A 23940-nucleotide genomic window follows, 5' to 3' on the forward strand; every position below is an offset into this window, starting at 1 on the left:
GTATTTGATCACCTCTGCGGTTTTTATTTTTTGCAATATAAACAAAAATAGAGCGACAATTTTGAAAAAAATTCAATATTTTTTACTTTTTGTTATAATAAATATACCCAAAGAATATATATAAAAAAACATTTTTTTTCCTCAGTTTAGGCCGATACGTATTCTTCTACATATTTTTGGTAAAAAAAATTGCGATTATTGATTGGTTTGCGCAAAAGTTATAGTGGTTGCAAAATAGGGGATAGTTTATCATTTTTTATTTAATATTTTTTTTTTTTTTTTACTAGTAATGGCGATCAGCGATTTTTATTGTGACTGCTACATTATGGCGGACACATCGGACATTTTTGACACATTTTTGGGACCATTGTCATTTATACAGCAATCGGTGCTATTTAATTTCACAGATTCCTGTGTAAATGACACTGGCAGTGAAGGAGTTAACCACTAGGGGGCGGGGAGGGGTTATGTGTGACGTGTGTGTGTGTGTGTGTGTGTGTTTTTTTTTTTTTTTTACTGTTGGGGGCCATGGCTTGGCATTTGATGTCACTGATCGTCTTTCCCTACAACAGGGAACAGACGATTGGTGACAGCCACAGTAGGAAGCACGGGGAGAGGTTTGTTTACACAGACCTCTCCTCGTTCTTCAGCTCTGTGACCTGATCACGGGACACCAGCGGCAATCGGGTCCGTGGGCCCAGAGGCCACGGTCACGGAGCTCAGGACTGGGTCACAAGCGCGCCGGCGCGCTTGTGACCCACGGCTGGGCACTTAAAGAGCCACGTATAGGTATGTGATTGTGCCCAGCCGTGCCATTCTGCCGACGTTACATGTGCAGGAGGCGGTCCTTAAGCGGTTAAAACCGGTGCCAGAATGCCAGGGCCCGGGCACAAGTGCGACCTTTGTGACCCTGGTAGTTCTGCCACTGATGTCAGTAGTTTTTTAATTTTGTTATTTTATTTTTTATCACGTTTTCTTTATTTATTTTTTTATTATTATTTTTTTACAATCTTTTTAGGAGCCCCATTCGAGGGCTTTGTTGAACTATCATAGGTCTAAACAGACCTCTGATGTTCCACCTTTGAGACAGAAAAAGAAGATTGACTCAGCTGCGCAGAATGAATGGACAGGAGTAGCTCTGTACAGAGCTTCCCATTCATTCACAAACTGAAGAATATTAAACACAGTTTGCTATGTTTCAGTTATGAATGGACAGAGTCCGTGATCAGAACGGATCACTGACCTTATTCATTCAGACAAGAAAGGGGCCAGTAAATGACATATATTTACCAGCCCCTTCCCCAATCTCCATTTTGACAGATACCCTGCAGCAGCCAACAGGAAAGGGGAGGGGGAACCTTCAGCGACTGCAGGAGGAAAATTAAGAGATTGATTCTTTTATATACATCCGACCCGCCACTCATCCTATCGATCATTTTTCTGCTGCCCTCCATGTGCTTTCCTGCCCCTTGAGCTCTTTCCCAGCCCACCTGTGCTCTCTCCTGGCCTCCCCATTCATCAGTACTGCTGGGTTCCTTCCTTCCCTCTTTCCCCAGCTGCTGTGGGCTTCATTTTTCTCCTGCAGTTGCTGAATGCCTGCAGGGGGGATAGATTATGCTTTGCGCTGTAGATGGATCAAAATTCTGGGAGGCTGATATTACTGTGTAGTCTTTTTTTATTTTTATTTTTTTATTTATTTTGATACTTACTTATTTATCAAAATTAGTCAAAATTCATTATTTAGTTCTAGTGTTAATGAATTACGAGATATTTTAGTTTCTCTACCATTACTATGGAGTAAAACTGAGTTGTGTTGTAGGCTTTAATGCTACATTTTCGGGGTGCCTGAAAAGTATTTGTATATAATACATGCTAGAGCATCTAAAATGCAATTTATATTTACAGGTTATAATAGATGATTTTCTGCCTGTGGATCATAATGGAGAGTTGCTTTGTTCATATTCTAACAACAAGAATGAGTTGTGGGTGTCTTTGATTGAAAAAGCCTACATGAAAGTAATGGGAGGTTATGACTTCCCTGGATCTAATTCGGTGAGTAAGGTTGTTATAGCAGTAAAGATGGCTGCCTCACAGTGTTGATTGGTTATTAATCACTTAACGCAAATGTAAAATAGAAACATCAGTCCCATTGCATATTTCTTTAACGACGTTAAATGTATTTTTAAGTACTAGTGCACTGCAAATACATGAATATGCTTTTTAGCTTTGCTTCCATTCCCAGCTAAATTTCTGAAATATGTTGTTTTATCCTTTTAGTTTGTGAGACATTGTTGTGAATGACTGAAGGAAGGTAAAAATGGTTGGGTTTAAGAGAGTAATGCAGTAGTCCTTTGCATCAGTTAAGTCCTTTAGGTATTAGATACTGTATTAAAAATTTGGCTTAATGTACCTTTTATACTATATCGTCCTTGCAGAACATCGACCTACATGCACTGACTGGATGGATACCAGAGAGGATTGCTATGCACTCAGGCAACCAAGCCTTTGATAAAGAAAGCACTTTTAGAATGCTCTACCAAAGGTATGTCTCTTGTCTGTCTGTGAATAGACCATGTTTTTGTGTGACTGTAGCATGTAATCCATATTACAACTATATTAGAGAACTTAATATTCATTACAGCTACTGATACAGATAATGTTCAATTTTACTAACATTTAAAAATGATTGTAACGGCTTTATTTTTTGGGGATAAACTTTTTCTGACAAACATCTGGAACTCCAGGAATTTTTTTTTCGTTTGCTTTTTTGCAAATCAGACTCAATATAAGTCCATAAGATAAGATCCATATCTGATATTTGGAGGACCTTTGGGGTTGCTAGAAATAACTGTAGTATTTAGACATGATCTCCCGGGAGCTGCTCCAGTGGCTTCGCTTCTGCCCACTGACCAAAAGGGGTCGCTCACGCAGCAGTACTGCCATACAGAGAACATCTTTTTTTTTTTTTTTTTTTTTTTTAATCTACGGCATCTACAAGTTGGAAGAAGTGGAGATCATGACATTGTCTGCCTCTCCTGTCCACCGCATTCAGTAAGAAAATGCTTTGTATTCATTGAAAAACTAAAAGCATGAATGAATCACAGGAAAATTGGAAAAAAGTCTTCATACTTGTTCTGACTACTGACACGGAATATTGTTTGCTTGATGGCCAAGTAACTAGAATTTTCAGAAAGAGATGTCACCATTGGTAGCCTCCATGTTTCTTTTGTGACAGTCTACCTTTAAGGGCTAAAATATATTTTCATTTAGTATTTAGTTATTGTTGAAGTGTTTACATTAAAGTCATTTATAATGTTATATTCTGATTTTTACAGGCTTGTTTTTTCATATATTTTTATTTTACATTTTGGGACCTGTGGATTAGCCACTGGAGGAGGCTCTCAGAGCAACTACTGTGTTTTTCTCGCTTGTACATGAGAAGTAACCATATTGCACATTACATTTGGAGTCTCCACTCTGGGTGTTCATTAAGGTTTCTTCTCACAATGTAAGTCTATTGCCGCGTACACACAGTCGGATTTTCTGATGGGAAATGTTGGATGTGAGCTTGTTGGCTGAAAGTCCAACCGTGTGTATGTTCCATCGGACATTTGCTGTCTGACTTTACGCCAACATATGTTGTCTAGCAGATTCTCAAATTTTCCACCAAGTAAAAACTTTGTTGTCGGAAAGTCTGATCGTGTGTACACAAGTCCGTTGCACAAAAGTTCACGCATGCTCGGATCCAAGCAAAAGGAGCCGCACTGGCTATTGAAGTTCCTTTTTCTCGGCTCGTTGTATGTCTTGTACATCACCACGCTCCCACATTCGTAATTGTTGGCCAACATTTGTGTGACCATGTGTATGCAAGACAAGTTGGAGCCAACAACCTTCAAACAAAAATCCATAGTTTTGTTGTCGGAAAGTCTGATCATGTGTACGGTGCATTAGAGTTGGAAAACTCATTAAAAAGCGCTTTCTGTGTGACTGATATTTTATCTCAACAATTGCTAAAGTGACAGGCTGAAAAATAAAAAATCGAATCAGAAGGTCCCTCCAAGAGCAAGGTTGGTATACTCTCCTGTCCGATGGCCTGTGTCTCCTACCTTCCTTCTGTTCCAACACTGAAGCTCTTGCATTGCTGTACTGTCTGTGTCCTAGTTGGAGATATCGCCCATAACTTCCTGTCATGTAACTGAGACATGAAATGAGGAGAATATCTTCAACAGGGACACAAACAGTAGCAATTGTTAAATCTTAGGTTTTTGTTTCAGTCTCTGGGGGTCAGTTCACTAAAGCCTAGTACACACCATTAGTTGTTGAACGAAAAAAAAAACTGACAGCTGTGGTTGGAGCCGCTGTGCTAACAATCCGACAGTAGTGCTGCGATCTCCCCTGCCAGAACACTCCAGTCAGCGCTCTCTGCCATTGGCTGCAATTCCCCTAGGCCAGCAAATGTCATCTGACATTCGCCCCGTTTGTACTAGGCCTAAGAGATAAATATCACACAAATTTTTGTGTTTAAAGAAACTTGTGTGATATTTATCTCAGAAGCAGGCAGTTCATTTGTTTCTATTTTGTGTTTTTAAATGCTTATTTTACTACTGACCGTACCTCCAGCTGCAGCAGGAAGTGAAACATTTAGAAGCGGTATTACTACCATTGCTAAATATGACAGCTCTGGCTCAAAGAAGCTGGTTGTCAGGGAACCGGCACCTGCTGGCGTCCTAGCAACACCTGTCAAAGTTGTAAAACTTTGTTCAGAGGTTAAGGTTTGTTTTACCTTCAGACATTAAGAGGTTAAAAAAAAATCCACATTTGTCTCTATTCTAATGGTATTCCATTCTGTTTTTATTATTTTCAGATTTCACAAAGGTGATGTACTTATTACTACAGCTACAGGAGTGATGACTGAAGAAGAAGGGGAAAAATGGGGATTGGTCCCTACACATGCATATGCTGTCCTGGACATAAGGGAATACAAGGTTTGATTTTACATGTTTGTTGACATATTAAATATATCCTTCAATGCGTTACTTACTTCTGGTTTTTACGGTTATTTATAGGGAATCTCTTACCTAGAATTTTTGGATTATTTTGCACCAGTTCAATGCTGTTCTTAGCAAAAGTAATTTTATATTGCTGAGTACTCTGCAGTCACAGCATTTATTTAGCAGATAAAAATGATTCCTGCATTCTTTCATTGACATTGAGCTTTGCGCACATGATAGAATTGATTTACAGTATAATTAAACCCAATGAGAATGTATGACTGTATAATGTAGCTTCCCAGTCCTCAGATGTGGTGGCTGCATACGTTTTTTTTTTTTTTCAATCAAGAATATTTTAAGCAAGTGCATAAAAATAAATTGTGATCCTGCCAGAAATCCAGTGTCCTTTTTAACTTCCTTTGCACTGATCTGAAATCTCATATAATTTTATTAGCTTTCCTAGCAGTCTCCTGTAAACAACAAAACATCTCCCTTTGTAAGTTAGAGGAGAGGGGCGTTGCTCCTCCTGGGTCAGAGTGCAGTGCGTTAAGCCCGGTACACACTGACAGTTTTCTATTTATTTTTATTTTTTTAGCCCGCTGGGTTTAACAAAGAGAAAAAATGGAGGTGCTTGCTGTACTGACTATTCGATGTTAGTACAGCAATCTCCCTGCTGAGCTGTTGTGTTCTGACAGGGGGACCGCCCGTTTCCCCCCAAACTGGTCAGCGCTCACAGCCATTGACTGCCAGCGCTGATTGGGTGCCAATCAGCTGCTGGTTCTCCAGCATGCCCATTCGGCAGAAGCTGGACAGGCTGCTGTACACACAGGCAGAACGTCAACCTGTTTCTGTTGAACTGGCCAATATTCGACCCGTGTGTACCAGGCTTTAGTGTTGTTAACCTAGGGCAGGAATTATTATGTCACAAGGAGAATATAAAAGAAAAACAATCCAGGAAATGCTAAACCTATGCAGCCATCATTTCTAAGGGCTGGTAAGCTACAATATACGACATTTTTGTTTTTGGATTAGATGTTCTTTAGTAATCAAAGGCCTTACAAATCAAAATTTCTAATCAAAGGATTATTCCCTACACAATACAAACCACTCAGATCCTTCCTTTTACTTTCCCAGTGCAATGTTAGGAAATAAAAGGAAGTGCACAATTCTGCATCCAGAAATCTTGATAAATGTAGAATCCATAGAATAATAGTTGTGGCATCGCACTGCAACTAATTAGAAGTTGGTTTACAACATGCTGCTCAATGCTGAATTCTTATCATCTGTTAGCCCTTGTACACACGGTCGGACATTCCGACAACAAAATCCATTTTGTCCGACGGATTTTGTCCGAAACTTGTGTTGCATACACACGGTCGGACAAAGTTGTCGGAAAATCCGCTTGTACGTAACGTGATGACGTTATTTCGTTAGGACGGGACTACGTTCAGGCTAGTAGCCAATATCTTTGGCCTAGGAATTTGATCTGAGCATGCGTGGCACTTTGTCCGATTGGAATTCTCTACACACAATCGGACAAAGTCCGATCGGATCATGTTGTCGGAAAGTTTTATAGCCCAGCTCTAAAACTTTGTCCGTCGGATATTCCGATGGAAACAGTCCGACAGTATGATCTGACATTTTCCGTCGGAATGTCTGACCAGGTGTACAAGGGCTTAGAGACTTCTGCACACTACTTATCAGTTACAGTATGTGTTTGAACTCCTTTTTAAGTGCAGCAGGGGCCTCCTCTGAAAGGTGATTTACACTCAGATCTCTTTTCATAGGTGTTTCACAATATGGGAGGAGGCAATATGTTGCATTTGCAGTTTGCATGCAGTTGCAGAGCGGTTCCAGCAGTGGCGCATAGAACTGCATTAGACCCATTCAGCTAAAGTGACTTGCTATTTAAGTTTTTTAGCGGTATGTGTACACCCATTAACGACTGTATCTTTAGTGTTCATGTGGGCAGTCGGTTGGGGGAGGGGCCATTAAAACTGCAGCTTAACTTCCTGGTTTTACTGATACCCCCACCCATCCTCATGTGTGAACAAGCCCTTAGTGTGAGATCTTAAGAGTAGCTATTTCCTACTGTACATTGTATATTGTGTTTATTCTTATAAAAAATGTATACAATGAGCATGGATTTACTTGCTACACACCAAAAATGTAAAGGGCGTATGTATAGTGCATTGTTTTAATAAACAACATAAAAGTATTGTTGCATACAATGCAGACCTGTTGTACATTTATCTGTATCTATTTTTTGTGTTACTTTGCAGACGTTGAGGTTCCTGCAGTTGAAGAACCCTTGGAGCCATTTAAGATGGAAGGGTCGTTTTTGTGAGAAGGATGAGAGGAGCTGGACCCCTGAGTTGCAGAAATACTTGAATTTTGATCCACGAACAGCTCAGAAAATTGACAATGGTAAAGTGTTTCTGTATACTGTATATATATAATAAATATACACACAGTTGGGTCCATATATATTTGGACACAGGCAAAATTTTAGTTTTTTCGGGTATTTACCAAAATATATTCAAGCTATAACTATTTATGGATATGGGCTGAAAGTGCACACTCTCAGGTTTAATTTGAGGGTATGTGCATCCAAATCAGAGGAAGGGTTTAGGAATTACAGCTCTTAAGAATAGCTCCCCCCCCTTTTTTTTCGAAGGACCAAAAGTAATTGGACAGTTGAATCAAAAGCTGTTTCATGGCCAAGTGTGGACTACGCCTTTGTTATTTCTTCATCAATTAAGTAGGTAAAAGGTCTGGAGTTGATTCTAAGTGTGGTATTTGCATTTGGAATCTATTGGTGTGTACCTACATTATGCGTTCAAAGGAGCTGTCCATGCAAGACAGAGAGCCAAAAGTAGGAAAATTGTGTGTGTGTGTGTGTGTGTGTGTGTGTGTGTGTGTGTGTGTATATGTATGTATATACATATTTATAGACCCTACCACATATAGTTACAGTTTATCCTTTAGATATTTCTCATTCCTAGGTATTTTTTGGATTACATGGGACGATCTGTGTCAGTACTATGATGTCATCTATTTAAGCTGGAACCCAAGCCTCTTCAAAGAATCAACATGTATTCACAGGTTTGTCATTTTATTGTTTTTTGCTTTTCTTTAACCCCTTAATGCTGAAGGCATTGTTAAAACTTAAAGTGGAATTCCACCCAAAACGGGAAGTTCCACTTTAGGGTCTCCTCCACACTCCTCTTTCAAGAATGGCTCTTTTGGGGAAAGGGGAGCGGGTTCCTGAATTTGACAGGTACCCGTTACCATATCTGCCTTGGCCACCTCGGCAATCGGAGCAGAAGTTCCCCTCCCTTTTCGCAGTCTTCTTGGACAAGTCAGAAGTCCCAGAAGACTGCAGGACTATTCGCAGTGTGCAGCTGCGTAGTGGGCACCGGGCTGTGACAGCTTGTGTGTTCACAGGTAAGATGCCAAGAAGCTAATGTAGAACTAGCCAGGGTGAGGATGGCGCTGGATTGTGGGACAGGTGAGAGGCTGTTTATTAAGAGTCAACAGCTACAGTTTTAACATTTGGTAGTGTTCAGAAAACCATAATACTCATTGTGCCAATGTTTATCTGTTTGACCAGTGTTGCTTAACTTTTAGTTAAGGAGACACATTACTATTATTATTATTATTATTATTATTATAATACAGAATTTTTATACCGCAAACAGTTTACGCAGAGCTTTACTGCTTGAGGGTAGATAGTACAAATACAATACGCTTTATACAGTAGGAATCGGAGGGCCCTGCTCGTTAGAGCTTACAATCTAAGAAGGAAGGTCAAGACATACAAGAGGAAATAACCGTGGGAGATGTGCTGATGGAGAAAATGTACAGTTGTTAGGTGGGGACCAGATAGGCTTCTCTGAAGAGATTAGTTTTTAGGGATCGTCTGAATGTGGACAAAGTAGGAGAAAGTCGGACAGATTTGGGTAGAGCATTCCAGAGGATGGGAGAGGCTCTTGAGAAGTCCTGAAGGCGAGCATAGGATGAGGTGACAAGGGAGTTAGAGAGCAGGAGGTCTTGGGAGGAGCAAGATAACGATTAAGTTGGTATTTTGAGACTAGGTTTGTGATGTATCTGGGGACCAGGTTGTGGATAGCTTTGTAAGTTATTGTTAGTATTTCGAATTTAATTAGTTAATTGAGTGGCAGCCAATAGAGGGATTGGCAGAAGGGTATAGCAGATGTTGAGCGGTTTGTGAGGTGGATGAGCCTGGCAGCAGCATTCATGATGGACTTAAGTGGGGATAGCCTATTTAAAGGTAAGCCAATGAGGAGGGAGTTGCAGTAGTCAAGGCGAGAGATGACCAGGGAGTGGATTAGAAGCCTTTGTGGTGACATTGGTTAGGAAAGGGTGTATCTTGGAGATATTACCGAGGTTGAAGCGGCAAATTTTGGATAGCGATGTGGGGCCGAAAGGTTCGTTCGGAGTCCAGGATTACACCTAGGACCTTGGCGTGGGGTGACAAGTTGATAGTTGAGGCATTGATATTGACAGAGAAATCAGGGGAAGTGGCACCTGGGGGAGGAAATGATGCTTCCAGCTCTGATAATGTTTTGTGGAAAACTCCCAGCTGGCATGCAATATGAGTTGAAGTATATGCACACTGTAGTTTCCTATGACGTACTATATGTTACAGGAACTTTTTTTTTATATATGTTTTTTTTTTTGTTTGTTTTAAGTACATGGGATGCAAAGCAGGGCCCAGTGAAAGATGCTTACAGTCTTGCAAACAATCCTCAGTACAAGCTTGACGTCCAGTGCCCTAAAGGGGGAGCTGCAGTATGGATCCTGCTAAGCAGACATATCACTGATAAGGTTTGTACAGCCATCCAGTAACAGCTTGTTTGTAATCAGGACTGGCACCGCTCTGTAGTGTACAAGTGACGCACAAAATTATTTTACATGTGTTCTTTATTAAAACTCATGATTATATGCACATCAAAGATGCTTAACTCACAAAATACATATTATCAGTGTGTTATTTTTCTGCATTAAATGAACACATAACTATTGAAAGTATTATTAATTTTCCACACAAATGTTTATAGTATTGTATAAACACATATATACAGTATATTTAAATTTTTTGTGATAAGTATCCAATATATATGATTTTTATGCACTTTGTATGTGATGCATTTAGTACCTTTTAATGTTCATGTATATACTATGCACTATATTTTATTTGCTTGCACTTGAGTTGTATTTGATGCACATTTATTTATAATAGTCCAGCATATTATTCTACACATGTGAAATGTTATTTTATCCCACAAAGGCAATTATTTTATAATAAGCTTAAACTGCCTCCCTTATTGCAACTTGGGTATTACCAGCCATTTCACAAAGACTCTGATTAGTCTTTGTGAAATGGCTTTTACAGTGAAAACATAATGTAGACTACAAGGGTCATTTTAACACACATTACACAGAGATGGTCCAACGTTGTCACCATCAGAAAATCCACTCTAAGAAATGCCATGCAACCTAGCTGAAGAACATGCAGGTAGACAGGAGAGACTGCAGATTAGCAGCTCCAAAATGCAACAGAGGATGAAAAAAGGTTATGAGTATTTTATTTAAAAGTGAAGTATGGGCAAATCTTTTTTTGGTCATATTTCTCATGTGGGTTACAGGAGTTCACTTATTTCTGCACTCCCGTGATCCAGATTCAGCAGACAGCAAGCTAAAGCCTGCTGTCGACTGATGTCTCCGTTCACATCTAGGCATTCCGGATCGTGGGCAGAATTGCTGCGATTTTACCCACGATCCCGAATCACGGCAAATTGCGGGACGAGCCTGCGATCCCCGTCACCTCCAGTGGCATCCCAATCGCAGCGCTTTTTTGCTGCCATTGTTGCCTGACGATTTGCAGTCGAATTGCACAAGCAGAAGCACGGTATGCCTGTCTCCCAATATAAGTTCTTTTGGGAGACAGGCATACCGTGCTTCTGTTTTTCACCTGACAAATCGCGGTAAAATTGCGCAATCGGGCCAAAATCACATCCATGATTGCCGTGCCATTGGAAGTGAAGGGGATCACAATGATGTCCCGTGATTTGCTGTGACAGCCTGAGCCAGCCACTCCCGCCCCCTGCACAGCCCAACACTCCAGTGAGCATTGTAGTGGCAGAGCAGAGAGTCGGTGACTGACAATCACTGCTCTCTGCTCACTGAAGACCAAGAACTGAGCGATCAGCGGTTAAATTTCGGTTTTCTTCGTTTTTTTTTTTTTATTATTATTTTGTTCGGTATTCAGTCTTGGAGTCAGTGAGTGACAGCAACAGCATTGCACCAATGTTGCGGCCACATAGTTGAGTATGTATATTTTATATACCGCAGTCTCCTTTATGACAATTGCTTATGATACACAGTGCTTTAGGTTCAGACTAGTGCTTCTGCATAATCGTGCCCTTTTCTGTGCGTGTTTGTACATTTTATACACATTTTTTTTTATGCGTTTTCATGCTTCGTGTATTTTTTATAGGGTAAGGAGACTGGGTTTATAAACACCAATCTCTGCTAAAAATGCATGTACATTAATTTTATATGCACTTTCTATGCGTTCCCATTAAAGTCTATGGGGCAAAAAATTTGTTGTACTGCACCAAAAAAGGGTCTGCACCTTTCAAAAAAATGCACTGCTCTAGTAAATCTACCCCACAGTTACGGTTTACATTTACTTTAATGAAGCATTTTGAACTGGATGGATGTGTACACTACAAAATCATAAAAAAGACTGTTTAAATATTTTTAAGAATACATTCATCTATTTTGAAATGATTATAATGCTATTCAGTTAGTCTTTTTTTGGATATTGCCTCTGTGAAAAGAGTTGATTTAAGGTCAAATTTACAATACTAGACATAGAGCAAGAATAATAGATGTTTTTAACCAATGGCTGGTACAGTTTGTAAAAGAAATGTATTGTTCTTTATTATCCATTTAACAACCGCTGACCCAACGCCCAGAAAGAACAATGTCACGTACATGTCAGGGATATTTATGAGTGATAATGCTGGCTATAACTTTCTAGAATAAGTAAGTAAATATGTGACTAGAACAAAAGCAGCTGAGAAATCATTAATGAATTTACTGTGTCAGTCATTTCCTCTCGCTTAGTACTTTGTAACATATTCGGTTATATAATATGTTCTTTGAGCGCATGTTAAACCTTAACTGAATGGCATTGCTAAAACAATTTGTATGATAAACAATTAACACTTTTTTTTTGGGGGGGGGGATAAAATTTCTCATCTTCCTACTACAAGGCCCCTACCTCTTCCACCATTTCTCCTTTTCCTTCTGAACCCCCATTCCTACTCCTTTCTCCTTCCATTCCTCCACAGACATAGTGGTCAATACAGGACTTCCCTATCTGGGAATCCAGAAAGGACAGTTCTACATAGCACGTCCCAACCCTTAAAAATTGATTGTCTGTATACATAATGTATTGTTTTTTGAAACTTTATTTATGTCAAGATTTATGTGTATTGTCATATCCTGTCATAGCCCTTGTCTTCTGTTCATTCATCTGCAGTATACCGTGTTTCCCCGATAGTAAGACACCCCCGATTGTAAGACGTATCGGGAGTTTCAGAGGGGTCGGCTAATATAAGCCGTACCCCGAAAGTAAGACATATGTCTTACTTCGGGGAAACACGGGGGTATTGCCGCCTCCAGTGGCGTACTAAGAGTGGGGCGGGGGGTGCGGGCCGCACCGGGTGCCACACCCTGGGGGGGTGCCAGGCCAGCGCCCTCCCCCTCCGACTGAAGAGACAGCGCCGTTCTGATCCGTCTCGGGCAGCGGCTGTCACTCCGCCTCCCCCTCCTCTTGTATGGCTACACAGTGCTGTCCATGAAGGAGAAGGAGGGGGAGGCGGCTTCACTGAAGCCGCCTCCCCCTCCTCCTCCTCCTCCATACACAGCACTGTGTAGCCATACAAGAGGAGGGGGAGGTGGCTTCACTCTGCTCGGCTGTGAGTGACAGCCGCTGCCCGAGACTGATCAGAACGGCGCGACGCAACCACAGAGAAGGGGATTATTGCGCCAGGTCCCGGATCACTGCCGACAGGTGTCACTGGCTCTGTGTCCTCCCGGTACAGGTCAGTGCTGGTCATACAGAGAGAGACCAAGGAGGGGGAGGGGGAGGGGGGGTGTGAAGAGATTCTCTGCAGCTCTTATTATGTAACCGCAAGATGCAGCTGAGGAGGACTACAAGTCCCAACATACCGGGCTGTGTGGGCTTACAGTTCTCCTCTGCTGAGCATAGCAGCTTTGTATGCTTGGACTTGTAGTCCTCCATAGTGCAGCCTTGCATGCTGGGACTTGTAGGCCTCCTCTGTAGTACAGTGCAGCCTTGCATGCTGGGACTTGTAGTCCTCTGTAATGCAGTGCAGCCTTGCTTGCTGGGACTTGTAGTCATCTTCTGTAGCGCAGTGCAGCTCTGCATGCTGGGATTTTTTTCCAATATAAGACATACCCCGAAAGTAAGACATAGTGGGGCTTTTGGGAATAAAAAGAAAGTAAGACACTGTCTTACTTTCAGGGAAACACGGTAGCTGAGACTACAGAAAAGGAATTGAGAGTCTCTGTCCTCAGTTCCTTTCTCAAAGGTGAGATGTAAGGGGTCGGTTTAGACCCCTGACTTTTCACCCAAGCCCCCATGACAGCATTGTGAAAAAAAATGTAAAAATTGTAAAAAGAATATATTCAAAAGTGTAAAAAATAAATAATTTTTAAAAATTTTAAAAAATATTTTCAAAAAATGTAAAAAATAATAAATAATATAATAATAAATTGTAAAAAATTCTTTTTTTTTAAAAAAACCTAAGGGCTCATTCACACGGGTTCTCTGACCCATACAGTCTGAGCAGTTTGTGTGGGTGGGGCTGTTTGTTACTCTCTGAGGATGCAGCGGCTGAAAGAACGCAGCCACAGGTCCTAATTTATTAACGGTCTTGTATGTATGTTGTAAATGTAAGGAGCACATATATTTATATTTACATAGATATCTATGTGCACATATATTTATATGTGCCCCTTACACTTGCAACATACCTACAATAAGACTGTTATTCTTGAATTTTGTCTTACACAGTCAGATTCACCATGAGAAAACATTGAAGAAAATATATCACCCTTTCCTTCTCTATTCCTCTTAGGATGACTTTGCACAAAATCGAGAATTTATAACACTCGTTGTTTACAAGAATGATGGCAAAAAAGTTTACTACCCAGGTGAGCCCCCTGTATTACTTTTTTTTTTTTTCCTACCAGTAATTGTAATTATTGTAATTTTATTTTTGGTAATAAAACTTACATATGACAATACCTTATTTGTGTATGTTGTTTACTGATGAGCCAGAGCTAAAGAAGAAATTTGCATTCTTCGTGGCTGTTGCCACTACTGCTCTTTAAAGAGGAAGTAAACCTTGATGTGTCTACTTCCTCTTTCATTCCCTGCAAAGGTAAAGCATAATGGACTATTAAGCATCGCATAGTAGCCCATTATGTGTCACTTACCTGACACAGGAGCCAGCGACGTCACCGCTGTCCCCTGTAGTTCGGCGCATCCATCTTCTCGGGGGAGTCTCGCAGCTCCGCCGCTGTCATTCGGCGAAGCTGCGATGACGTCACTCCCGCGCATGCGCACAGGAGCCGACACGCGCGGCAGCTCCGTTGTTGGAAATGCCACGCTCAGTGCGCCTGCACGCCGTAGACAGCGGTGCCTGTCTTCGGGCGAATATCTCCTAAACCGTATAGGTTTAGGAGATATTTCTTGGACCTACAGGTAAGCCTTAATCTAGGCTTACCTGTAGGTCAAAGTGGTTTGTAAGGGTTTACAACCACTTTAACATGTCATGGCTGTATAGGTCTGATGCTTTGGAGGTTGACAAAGTAACAAATTCTGAGCAGGTGGCAGGTACTGTATGTGGCTGCAAAGGAGCTGCTCTCCTAAGGCCCCCTTCACACTTGTGCAAATTTACCTGCGACTTTGGACAGCAAAGTCGAATGACAAGTCCTACCCCATGATTCCTAATGATAGCCATTCATATCTGTATGACTTCAAAGTAGTCTCTGTACTACTTTGGTCCGACTTTGATGCGAGTTGAGGTCCATGGACCTCAAGTTTACATGGGCATTCCCTGAAATCGTGCAACTTTTAAGTCGCAGCAGTGTGAAAGGGGCCTAATGCAAACAAAATGGCTCATGATAATTGGATATATTTTGTGATTTTGGCAACATTAAAGCAGAGCTTTACCCAAAAGGGGAAGATTCGCTTGTTTGCTTCCTCCTCCCTCTGCTGCCACATTTGGCACTTTTCGGAGCGTAAAGAGGAGCGGGTACCTGTTTTTGACAGGTACCAGTCTCCACTTTTGGGAAGTTCGGCCCCCTCCCCCTTACTACGCCACCAGGCCATTCACAAAGCGCAGCCGCAAGGCTTCACTGCCGGTTTCCCCTACAAGGAGTGGTGGAGGCAGCACCCAAAAGCCCATTGAAAAATTGGCTGGGGTGCCAACGTCATGTCCTAATATTAAAAGTCAGCTGTTACGGAATTTGTAGCTGATGACTTTTAATGTTTGGGGGGCTGGAGCTCCACTTTAAGCTTTTAATAATGGATTAGAATTCCTAAGTTCTAAATGATGACAGCTCATTGGGAATTCTTGGAGATATCTATGTGTACACTAAACTCCAGTTCAAAGCATGAAATCGTATGTGTATTTGCCCTAATTTCCACTTCTGCTTTTGTATATTTCCAAGTCAATGTTTCACTAGACAAATAACAGCTGTCAAGTATAACACAGTTTTGATCTCTTTTAAATGGCAGTTTTTCAGCTCTAGCAATTACAGTAAGCATGTGGGTGTGTGATAGTCTGTCCTCATTGTGTCATGCTTTTCCTAGCTGCGTGGCATATAATTAAACCATCTTGTGAAATGAAGGCATGTTTGTGTACAGTAGACTGCATGTTCCAACACAGATGGTATTAATAAAATTACTAAGTCGGTGGGTAATCTTCAGAATTTATATTATAACAATAACAATGAGTGTGTATCCAGGCAAATACAAGTCCACAAACATTAAGTGAAAACATCAGTGATGTTCTTCTAAAAACCTGTAAAGTCAAGGAATGAAAACATTCAACTATCCACCAATTCTGTAAATCTCGAAGAGACGACCAAGACACCTGTGCCCTTCACCATAAATAAGGTTGGCCTCTTACCAAATATGAAAGATCCCCACCACAGAGATCAACCTGGCATGTAATTAACAGACTTCCAGACATTTAGCAATGGCAACAGCAGGACACAAACTTTCAGTTTCAGTGATTTTCAAGCATCATCATGTCAGATCAGGCTGCATCCACACTCATGGAGGAGAACAGAGGCCACAAATAGTGTAAAACTGTTAAACAATTTTATTTAAAACTAAATAGACAGATACTTACAGAGGTAAAAGAAAATACAGCATGTAGTGATGTCACGCCGCTGGCCACACAATGAGCTCGCTGACGTCACAAGTTAGGCCCCGCCCAACACGTTTTGCCATCAAACTGCGTCATTAGGGGAACAGGAGTAAACACTAATGCATTTTATATAGGCAGCCTATATAAACTGCATTAGATGTCACTTATGTGTTCCTGTTCCCCTGTTTGATGGTGAAACAAGTTGGACGAGGCTTGTGGCGTCGGCGTGCTACATACTGAACCTACATATTGAAAAGGACCCTGTATCAATTCAATTTTGTATTGGGAAATGTTTTCTGTTAGTAGGCATTAATGGTGTATTTTTCTTACAGCTGAACCTGCACCTTATATTGATGGAATCAGAATAAACAGCCCTCATTACCTGACAAAGATACCATTGACTGCACCAGGAACCCACACCTTTACTTTAGTTGTGTCTCAGTATGAGAAGCAGAACACTATCCATTACACACTCAGGGTAAGTCACAAACATTTGGGTTTAAAGTTCTTAGGCAAACCTCATTAAACAGCATCTGAAGCCAGTCTCCTCAGTTTTCTTTATCCTTGTGGGTATAACATGCACTCATATTAACTTACCCTTTTCTGTTAAGAGTATGAAATGTAATTCAGCTTTAAAAGATCAATTCTATATTCATAAGATTTTTGTGTTTTCCTTTGTTAGCAATCACAGTGGTCAATTGCTGTTCACATTACAAAATCAGAATAAAAAAAACACTGACATTATTCAGAACGGGCAGAGATTTAAGAAGAATTTTGGGACAACTTATCTAGGGAGGAGAATAAGTTTAATTTACCTTCAGGGCCCATTTTTCCTGTACTATAATAAGGAAAAGACCCCAAGCAATGTGTACTTCCTCCCACCTCCTCTAGTATGTAATCCTGAAGATTTCCCAAAGACATCTGTGGGAAATATTTCTGTTTGACTCGCTGCCAAATCAAAATGTCCCGGAAAGCTAGAGCAAAATGTGTACAGCCTGGCAGCATTGGAGTGCATGGTTATAATAGTGGGGATGTATGTGAACAGACCAAAGTGGCCAGCACTGCAGAAAGGAGGCAAAGGATTTATTTTAATTTCATGTGGAATTTCTTTTGCCAAGTAAAATTTTATTGGTTGTGCTTTATTAAAAGTGCACTTTGATGTCATCTTTGGGTCTTTATTACAACAAGAGTGACTGTCTTTAAAGGGCATGTGAGCAATAATATATAGATGTGACAGCACTCCAACATGTGGTTAAGATTCAGTTTAATATTCAATAAGCACCCATATTTTGATATTACACAGGACTTATTTGACCAGGTCAATGATCCTGCATGACCATGGCTTTATTAAAATAGCATCTTCATACTAAACTACCATTCATGGCAATCTTGATCTTTGCCATCTGACAGCAGTGCAACAGTTGCATGTAAAAATATAAATGGTTCAAAGTAATGAATCCCCAACAAATCTGGACACCAGCCCATTGATAAAGTTGTGGGAGTATGCTATAGCTTGCTTAAAAGGGGATTCTACTATTACCATCTTGCTTCAAACTATGTACTAAAATCATTAATCAAGTAATGGTCAAATGCATGCTTATTAACATTTAATAAGCTGAGTCTTTCAAAGGCTTTTTCAGCATCTAAGCTCTATATTACTGTTTCTTCTTTGGTGCAGTTCACTATATCTGTAAGGACAATTGTACATCTGGTGTTATTGCCAGTCTGATGGTTGAAAACTAATCATATGTATGCATGGTTGTAGAAAAAAGGGTGTCCTACTAAAGTGGTAGGCATTTAGTAAAGATGTTATCTTTTTTGTACAGTACAGAACACAGGAATCAATTAAAAGACCATGGAATTTATGCCATAACCTTCAAGTGATTGGACACTGGCAAAAAACTTCTCTGGGTCTGCTTCCTTGTGTCCCCGTATAACTATGTGAGGTTCTAGTGTTTTTGATAGTGTTCTTAGGGTATGGACACCTTCCCTCTTGGAGATGAATTTCCTACTAGTTTTTCACCTCCTTCATCTGACACCTCTGTCAAGGTCTGGCTTTCTTCTACCTTTGTTGCTCACCCGTGACCCTCGAGTAAACCTTAGGACTTGTACCCATACTCCCTGGGCACTGGATCCTGCATTTACCGGTCACCCTGGCATGTGGTACAGCGAATGTAGTGAGCCACAGAGTGCTATGTAGGTCCAAGGCTGTGTTCCATTCAGATGGCACCCCAGACCTTAAAGACCTTTTGTGAGGGTATATCCACCATGTCGGTGAGTTTGGACCTTGGACAGAAAATAGACAAGGTAAGATGGGATTTCCCTGTACACTTATACATACTGATTCCTGGCTTACATGTCATGATGGCTTTGTAGTACACACTACATCCTTATTCTACAAGACATGTCACAGTGATATGCAAACAAGCAGTCATTAGGGCCCTTCAGGTCTGGTATGGATATTAAGGGGAACCCCGCACCAAAATTAAAAATAAATGGCGTGGGGCTCCCCCAAAAATCCATACCAGACCCTTATCCGAGCACTCAACCTGGCAGGCCGCAGGAAAAGAGGGGGGAACGAGAGAGCACCCCCCGAACCGTACCAGGCCACACTAGCCCCCAAAGCACCATGTCCCCATATTGGTAGGGACAAGGGCCTCATCCTCACAACCCTTGCCCGGTGGTTGTGGGGGGTCTGCGCCATTTTTTTTTCAATTTTGGTGCAGGGTTTCCCTTAATATAAATACCAGACCTGAAGGGCCTGATATGGAATTTGGGGGGACCCGCACGCAATTTTTTTTTTCCGGTTTGGGGTTCCCCTTAATATTCATACCAGACCCGAAGGGTCTGGAAATGGACTGTGGGGGAATCCCATTCCCTTTTTTTTTTAATGGCTTTTATGTGTATTGCCGGGACCGACAATTCATTATAACCGCGAGTAGTTTTAAATTACTTGTTTTCCTTTTAGAAATGTCATTTTGCTCTCGGACTGTTCTAAACACGGGAAACATGCGCCATTTTACAGGCATACTATAGACACCCCCCAGGTACGAAATTTAAAGGAATATTTCACTTTTATTGTTTCACTTTAAGCATTATTAAAATCACTGCTCTCAAAAAACGTCCGCTTTTAAAACTTTTTTTTGCATTGATACATGTCCCCTGGGGCAGGACCCAGGTCCCCAAACACTTTTTTATGACAATACCATGCATATAAGCCTTTAAAATTTGCACTTTTGATTCTTCATGTTCGTGTCCCATAGACTTTAACGGTGTTCGCGTGTTCGAACAAATTTTTTGCCTGTTCGCATGTTCTGCTGCGAACCGAACCGGGGGGTGTTCGGCTCATTTCTCCTTACTGTCTCTATCCAAAACTTTAAAAAGTGTTGTGTATCTGGAGCTCCATTAGACAGTTCTCTCCCTCACTTTATTTTCAAGGTGACATTAGTTTCCTCAGACAGGAAATGTGGAATTCTCCAACAACCAAGCTAACAAATAAATAAAAATGTTTTAGTATGTTTTAGGCTTCATTGACAATTTGATGGTTTGAGATCTTGGGCAGAATCGCTGCAATTCTGCCCATGATCTCAAATCGCACTGCAATCACAAAACGCATGTTCAGGTGCCATTCATTTTTAAGGGCACTCATCATACAATAAACCACAGTGTGCAAAGCTTGTCACCCAAAAAAAAGCAGGAGCTTCTTTTAGATGACAAGCTTCCTGCACTGTGGTTTGTCGTGCAATAAATCGCAGCAAAAACACACCACTTTTAGGTGCCATTGAAAATAAATGGCACCCAAACATACGTTTCGCAGTTACAGTGTGAATTGAGATTGCTGGCAGAATTGCAGCAATTCTGCCCGGGATCCCAAAACGGCAAATGTGAATGGAGACTTAGTTATGTTACTTCTTGTCTGATGAAACTGTTGTCACTGTGACATTAAGTCTCTTTAATGGAGCCCAGCATACCTGCAATAACCCAACAGATGTTCTAGTCATTCCTCGCTCTGTGTTTCACACAAAGGAAAATACAGTCAGTCCCCTAGTTTGATACATCTGACTTGTGTACGGCTCATACTTACAAATGGAGGCAGCGTGATGTCCTCCACGCTGGTCCTGGAAAACGCCGGGCAGCCTTCTGGCTGCTCACCACATGCTGCCATCTACTGTCTGGTGAACCTCTCGGCAATTCCACATCACTACATGGACAGAAGTGGTCAGTGACAGTGATGTCCGACTTTTCCTCATGTTGGTGTCCATGCAAACTAGTCGGGGTCTAACCTTTTCCAAGAGAACGTCAAAGGTGGCAATTGGCGTGTGCAAAATATTAAAAAATGATCTGGGTAATTACGCACTTGAACATACATATTAGAAAAGTATCCTGTGGACATGCGTTGAGCCATCAATGGATATGTCCAGTAGGGACGAACTCTGGTCCTCTCACGCAATTTTCTACGTTGCTGGAGCCTCAGCAAAAGCTACATCAGGAGCATTTCCTCACACATGCTCATCATGGGATGCATATTAACAAACCAACCAAAAAATAACAGCTAGCTACAAGCACACTGCTTCCTCAGCTGCTACTCACACTGTTCTCTCACACAATGGCTGAAATAGTTGATACATACTTGTTTTTAGCTCTTTCTAATCATTTGGGAGGGACTCCTGAGGTTATCTTTAGTAACCGCTTCTGAACGCAAACGCGGCTTGTAAACACTGCTAAACACACGTTTTTAAACGTGGATTACTAACTGTGATGTTCCAGCGTTCAGGAGAGGTTGAGAAATGCCCCGTGTACATGAAGCCAAATGCCGCATACACGCGACCAGACTTTCCGTCAGAATAAACTCTGGCGATCTTTCCAACGGATTTTCGACCAAACGGACTTGCCTACACACAATCACACCAAAGTCCATTTGTTTCTAACGTGATGACGTACGATGGGACTGGAAAAGGAAGTTCAATAGCTAGTAGCCAATAGCTGCCCTTGCGTCGTATTCGGTTCGTCGGACTAGCATACAGACGAACGATTTTGCCGATAGGAATTGATTCCGTCTGAAAGATTTAAAACGTTCTATTTCTAGATTCATCAGAATTTTTGAAGAAAAAAGTCAGATGAAGCCCACACACGATCGGAATATTCAATGAAATTATTCCGTATGACCTTTTCTGCCGGAAAGTCCAGTCATGTGTACACAGCATTAGATGTGAGGGTGAGAAAGGAATGATGTATCTTGGCTTATTTGAATAGGATTGTCCTTTTACATGAGGAAAAAAAGCACAAATCTGTAATGCTTGTTTTTGATTTGACTTGTTATTTTATTGTAGGTATATGCAGCTTGCAAGTTTACATTCTCTAAGATCCCAACACCATACACAATAAACAAACGGGTAAGACCATTCTTCTCACCACACTCCTTCAGTCTTCTCTCACATTACTAACTGACATACAGTATCAGTATGGATGTCTTGCCACTTGCACAAACTCAATCTTTCCCTCACCTCTGTAGCATCTCCAGAATGCGCCCCTTAACCATTGACACCACTAAACAACTTATTCACTCCCTTGTTATCTCTCGCCTTGACTACTGTAACTCCCTCCTCCTTGGCCTACCTGTCTGCAGGCTAACCCCTCTTCAGTCTATCATAAATGCTGCTGCCAGAGCCATCTGCCATTCAGTGTCCGTTACCTCTCTTCCAATCCATCCACTGGCTTCCCATTGCCCAACAAATAAAATAAAAAAGACTAACAATAACATAGAGTACAAAGCCATTTACAACTCTACCCCGAGCTACATCACCAATCTTATCTCTTATTATTTTTATTTATTTCAGGTACTTCTATAGCGCCATCAATTTTATGCAGCGCTTTACATATATGTAGTACATTCACATCAGTCCCTGCCCTCAAGGAGCTTACAATCGAAAGTCCCTATCTCATATACTAGGGCCAATTTAGACAGGAGCCAATTAACCTACCAGCATGTTTTTGGAGTGTGGGAGGAAACCTACGCAGGCACAGGGAGAACATGCAAACTCCAAGCAGTTAGTGCTGTGGTTGGGATTTGAACCAATTACCTTTTTTTGCTGCAAGGCAAAAGTGCTACCCAATATAATATCACCCAAACCACCATCTCTGCTCCTTCAAAGACCTCCTGCTCTCTAGCTCCCTTGTCTCTTTCTCCTATGCTTGTCTTGAGGACTTCTCCAGAGCCTTTCCCATTAGGTGATCCCGATCCCTGAAAACGCGTCTCTTTAGGGAAGCCTATCTTGCCTTTAGCTAATAACTGAATCTTCTTCTATTTCTCCTATCAGTTCATCCCTCACAGTTATTACCTTTTTGTTCCATCAGCCCTTCCCTATTGGATTGTAAGCTCGCAGGAGCAGAGCCCTCCTAACACTCTTGTATTTACTCCCTTTATATAATAAAGTGCTACACGAACTGTTGGCGCTATATAAATCCTGTATACTAATAATAATAATTGTTTCTTATCTGGGCCTTCTACTCCAAATTAAAAGTCACACGTTTAGAAGACTTTGTCCTTTCTTGATCTTAACAAGCAATGCATTTTGTAGATCAATGGTCAGTGGAAAGGCCAGAGTGCGGGAGGATGTGGCAACTTTAGAGAAACGCACAAGAACAACCCTGTGTACCAGTTTCACGTGGAGAAAGCTGGACCGTTACTGACTGAGTTGAGAGGACCAAGGTTTGTAGTATGGCACTTGAGCTGTGTATAAAATTAGCACAAAATATGACCTTCATTTATTACAGCAGCCAAAAGCAGTAACCTCAGACATTAATATTTATACCATCTGGAAGGGCAGAAGTCGGTTACATTGCAGTTAAGTGTTGTATATGATTCCACCAGCACAGTTGTAATGCACCTTGTAACGCACTGGTAATATTATTTCTCAAGATGTAGCAGATTGTTGTCTGTGTCCTGTTTACTCCACAACACCAGTGTCATGTGCAGATTTTTTTCCACGCAGGAATCTGCAACGTGTACGCAGCGGAAAAAAACTGACATGACATCAGCACTGTGGTGTGAACAGGACAGAGGAGAAGTGTGAATGCAAAATGATGTAAACTTGTGCCTCTGCAAGTTAAATTTGTGCGGTTCTTCCATCAGTTTTTATGCATGTATGGTGTTAAAGCAATGCTAAACCAAAAAATAACCAATCATTAGATGTGGTTGCTGCATTAGTTTACTTTTTTAAACTTTTTTTTTTCCCCTGGTGATCTGGCCAATAAAACACTTCTTGTCTTAGGTTGTCTCCACTCCAGATAGAAGACACCTTTTGGGCAGCAGTTTTTGTCAATCTGGGAATAGAAGGTACACTAGTAGGTTTGGATGGGCTTGATTTAAAAGCAGCTATTACTTTTTCAGCAGTTACAGCAACATTTTTCTTTTTTTTTTTTTTTTCCCCCCCTTTTGGGATTTT

General features: G+C 41.1%; 1 protein-coding gene across 1 annotated transcript in view; it reads left to right on the forward strand.

Moving 5' to 3' along the window:
• CAPN7 (calpain 7) overlaps positions 1-23940 on the forward strand; it is a 134415-nt gene that overhangs the window by 105727 nt on the left and 4748 nt on the right. The window contains exons 10-19 of the mRNA XM_077491488.1: positions 1906-2052; positions 2436-2542; positions 4865-4985; positions 7274-7418; positions 7997-8096; positions 9707-9842; positions 14192-14267; positions 16828-16973; positions 21826-21888; positions 23074-23204. Coding sequence (XP_077347614.1) covers positions 1906-2052; positions 2436-2542; positions 4865-4985; positions 7274-7418; positions 7997-8096; positions 9707-9842; positions 14192-14267; positions 16828-16973; positions 21826-21888; positions 23074-23204 — 1172 coding nt within the window. The remainder of the gene's footprint in view (positions 1-1905; positions 2053-2435; positions 2543-4864; positions 4986-7273; positions 7419-7996; positions 8097-9706; positions 9843-14191; positions 14268-16827; positions 16974-21825; positions 21889-23073; positions 23205-23940) is intronic.

Source organism: Lithobates pipiens, unplaced genomic scaffold (genome assembly GCF_037356315.1).
Source record: "Lithobates pipiens isolate NorthernLeopardFrog02 unplaced genomic scaffold, aLitPip1_a1.2 Scaffold_19, whole genome shotgun sequence".
Lineage (NCBI taxonomy): Eukaryota > Metazoa > Chordata > Amphibia > Anura > Ranidae > Lithobates > Lithobates pipiens.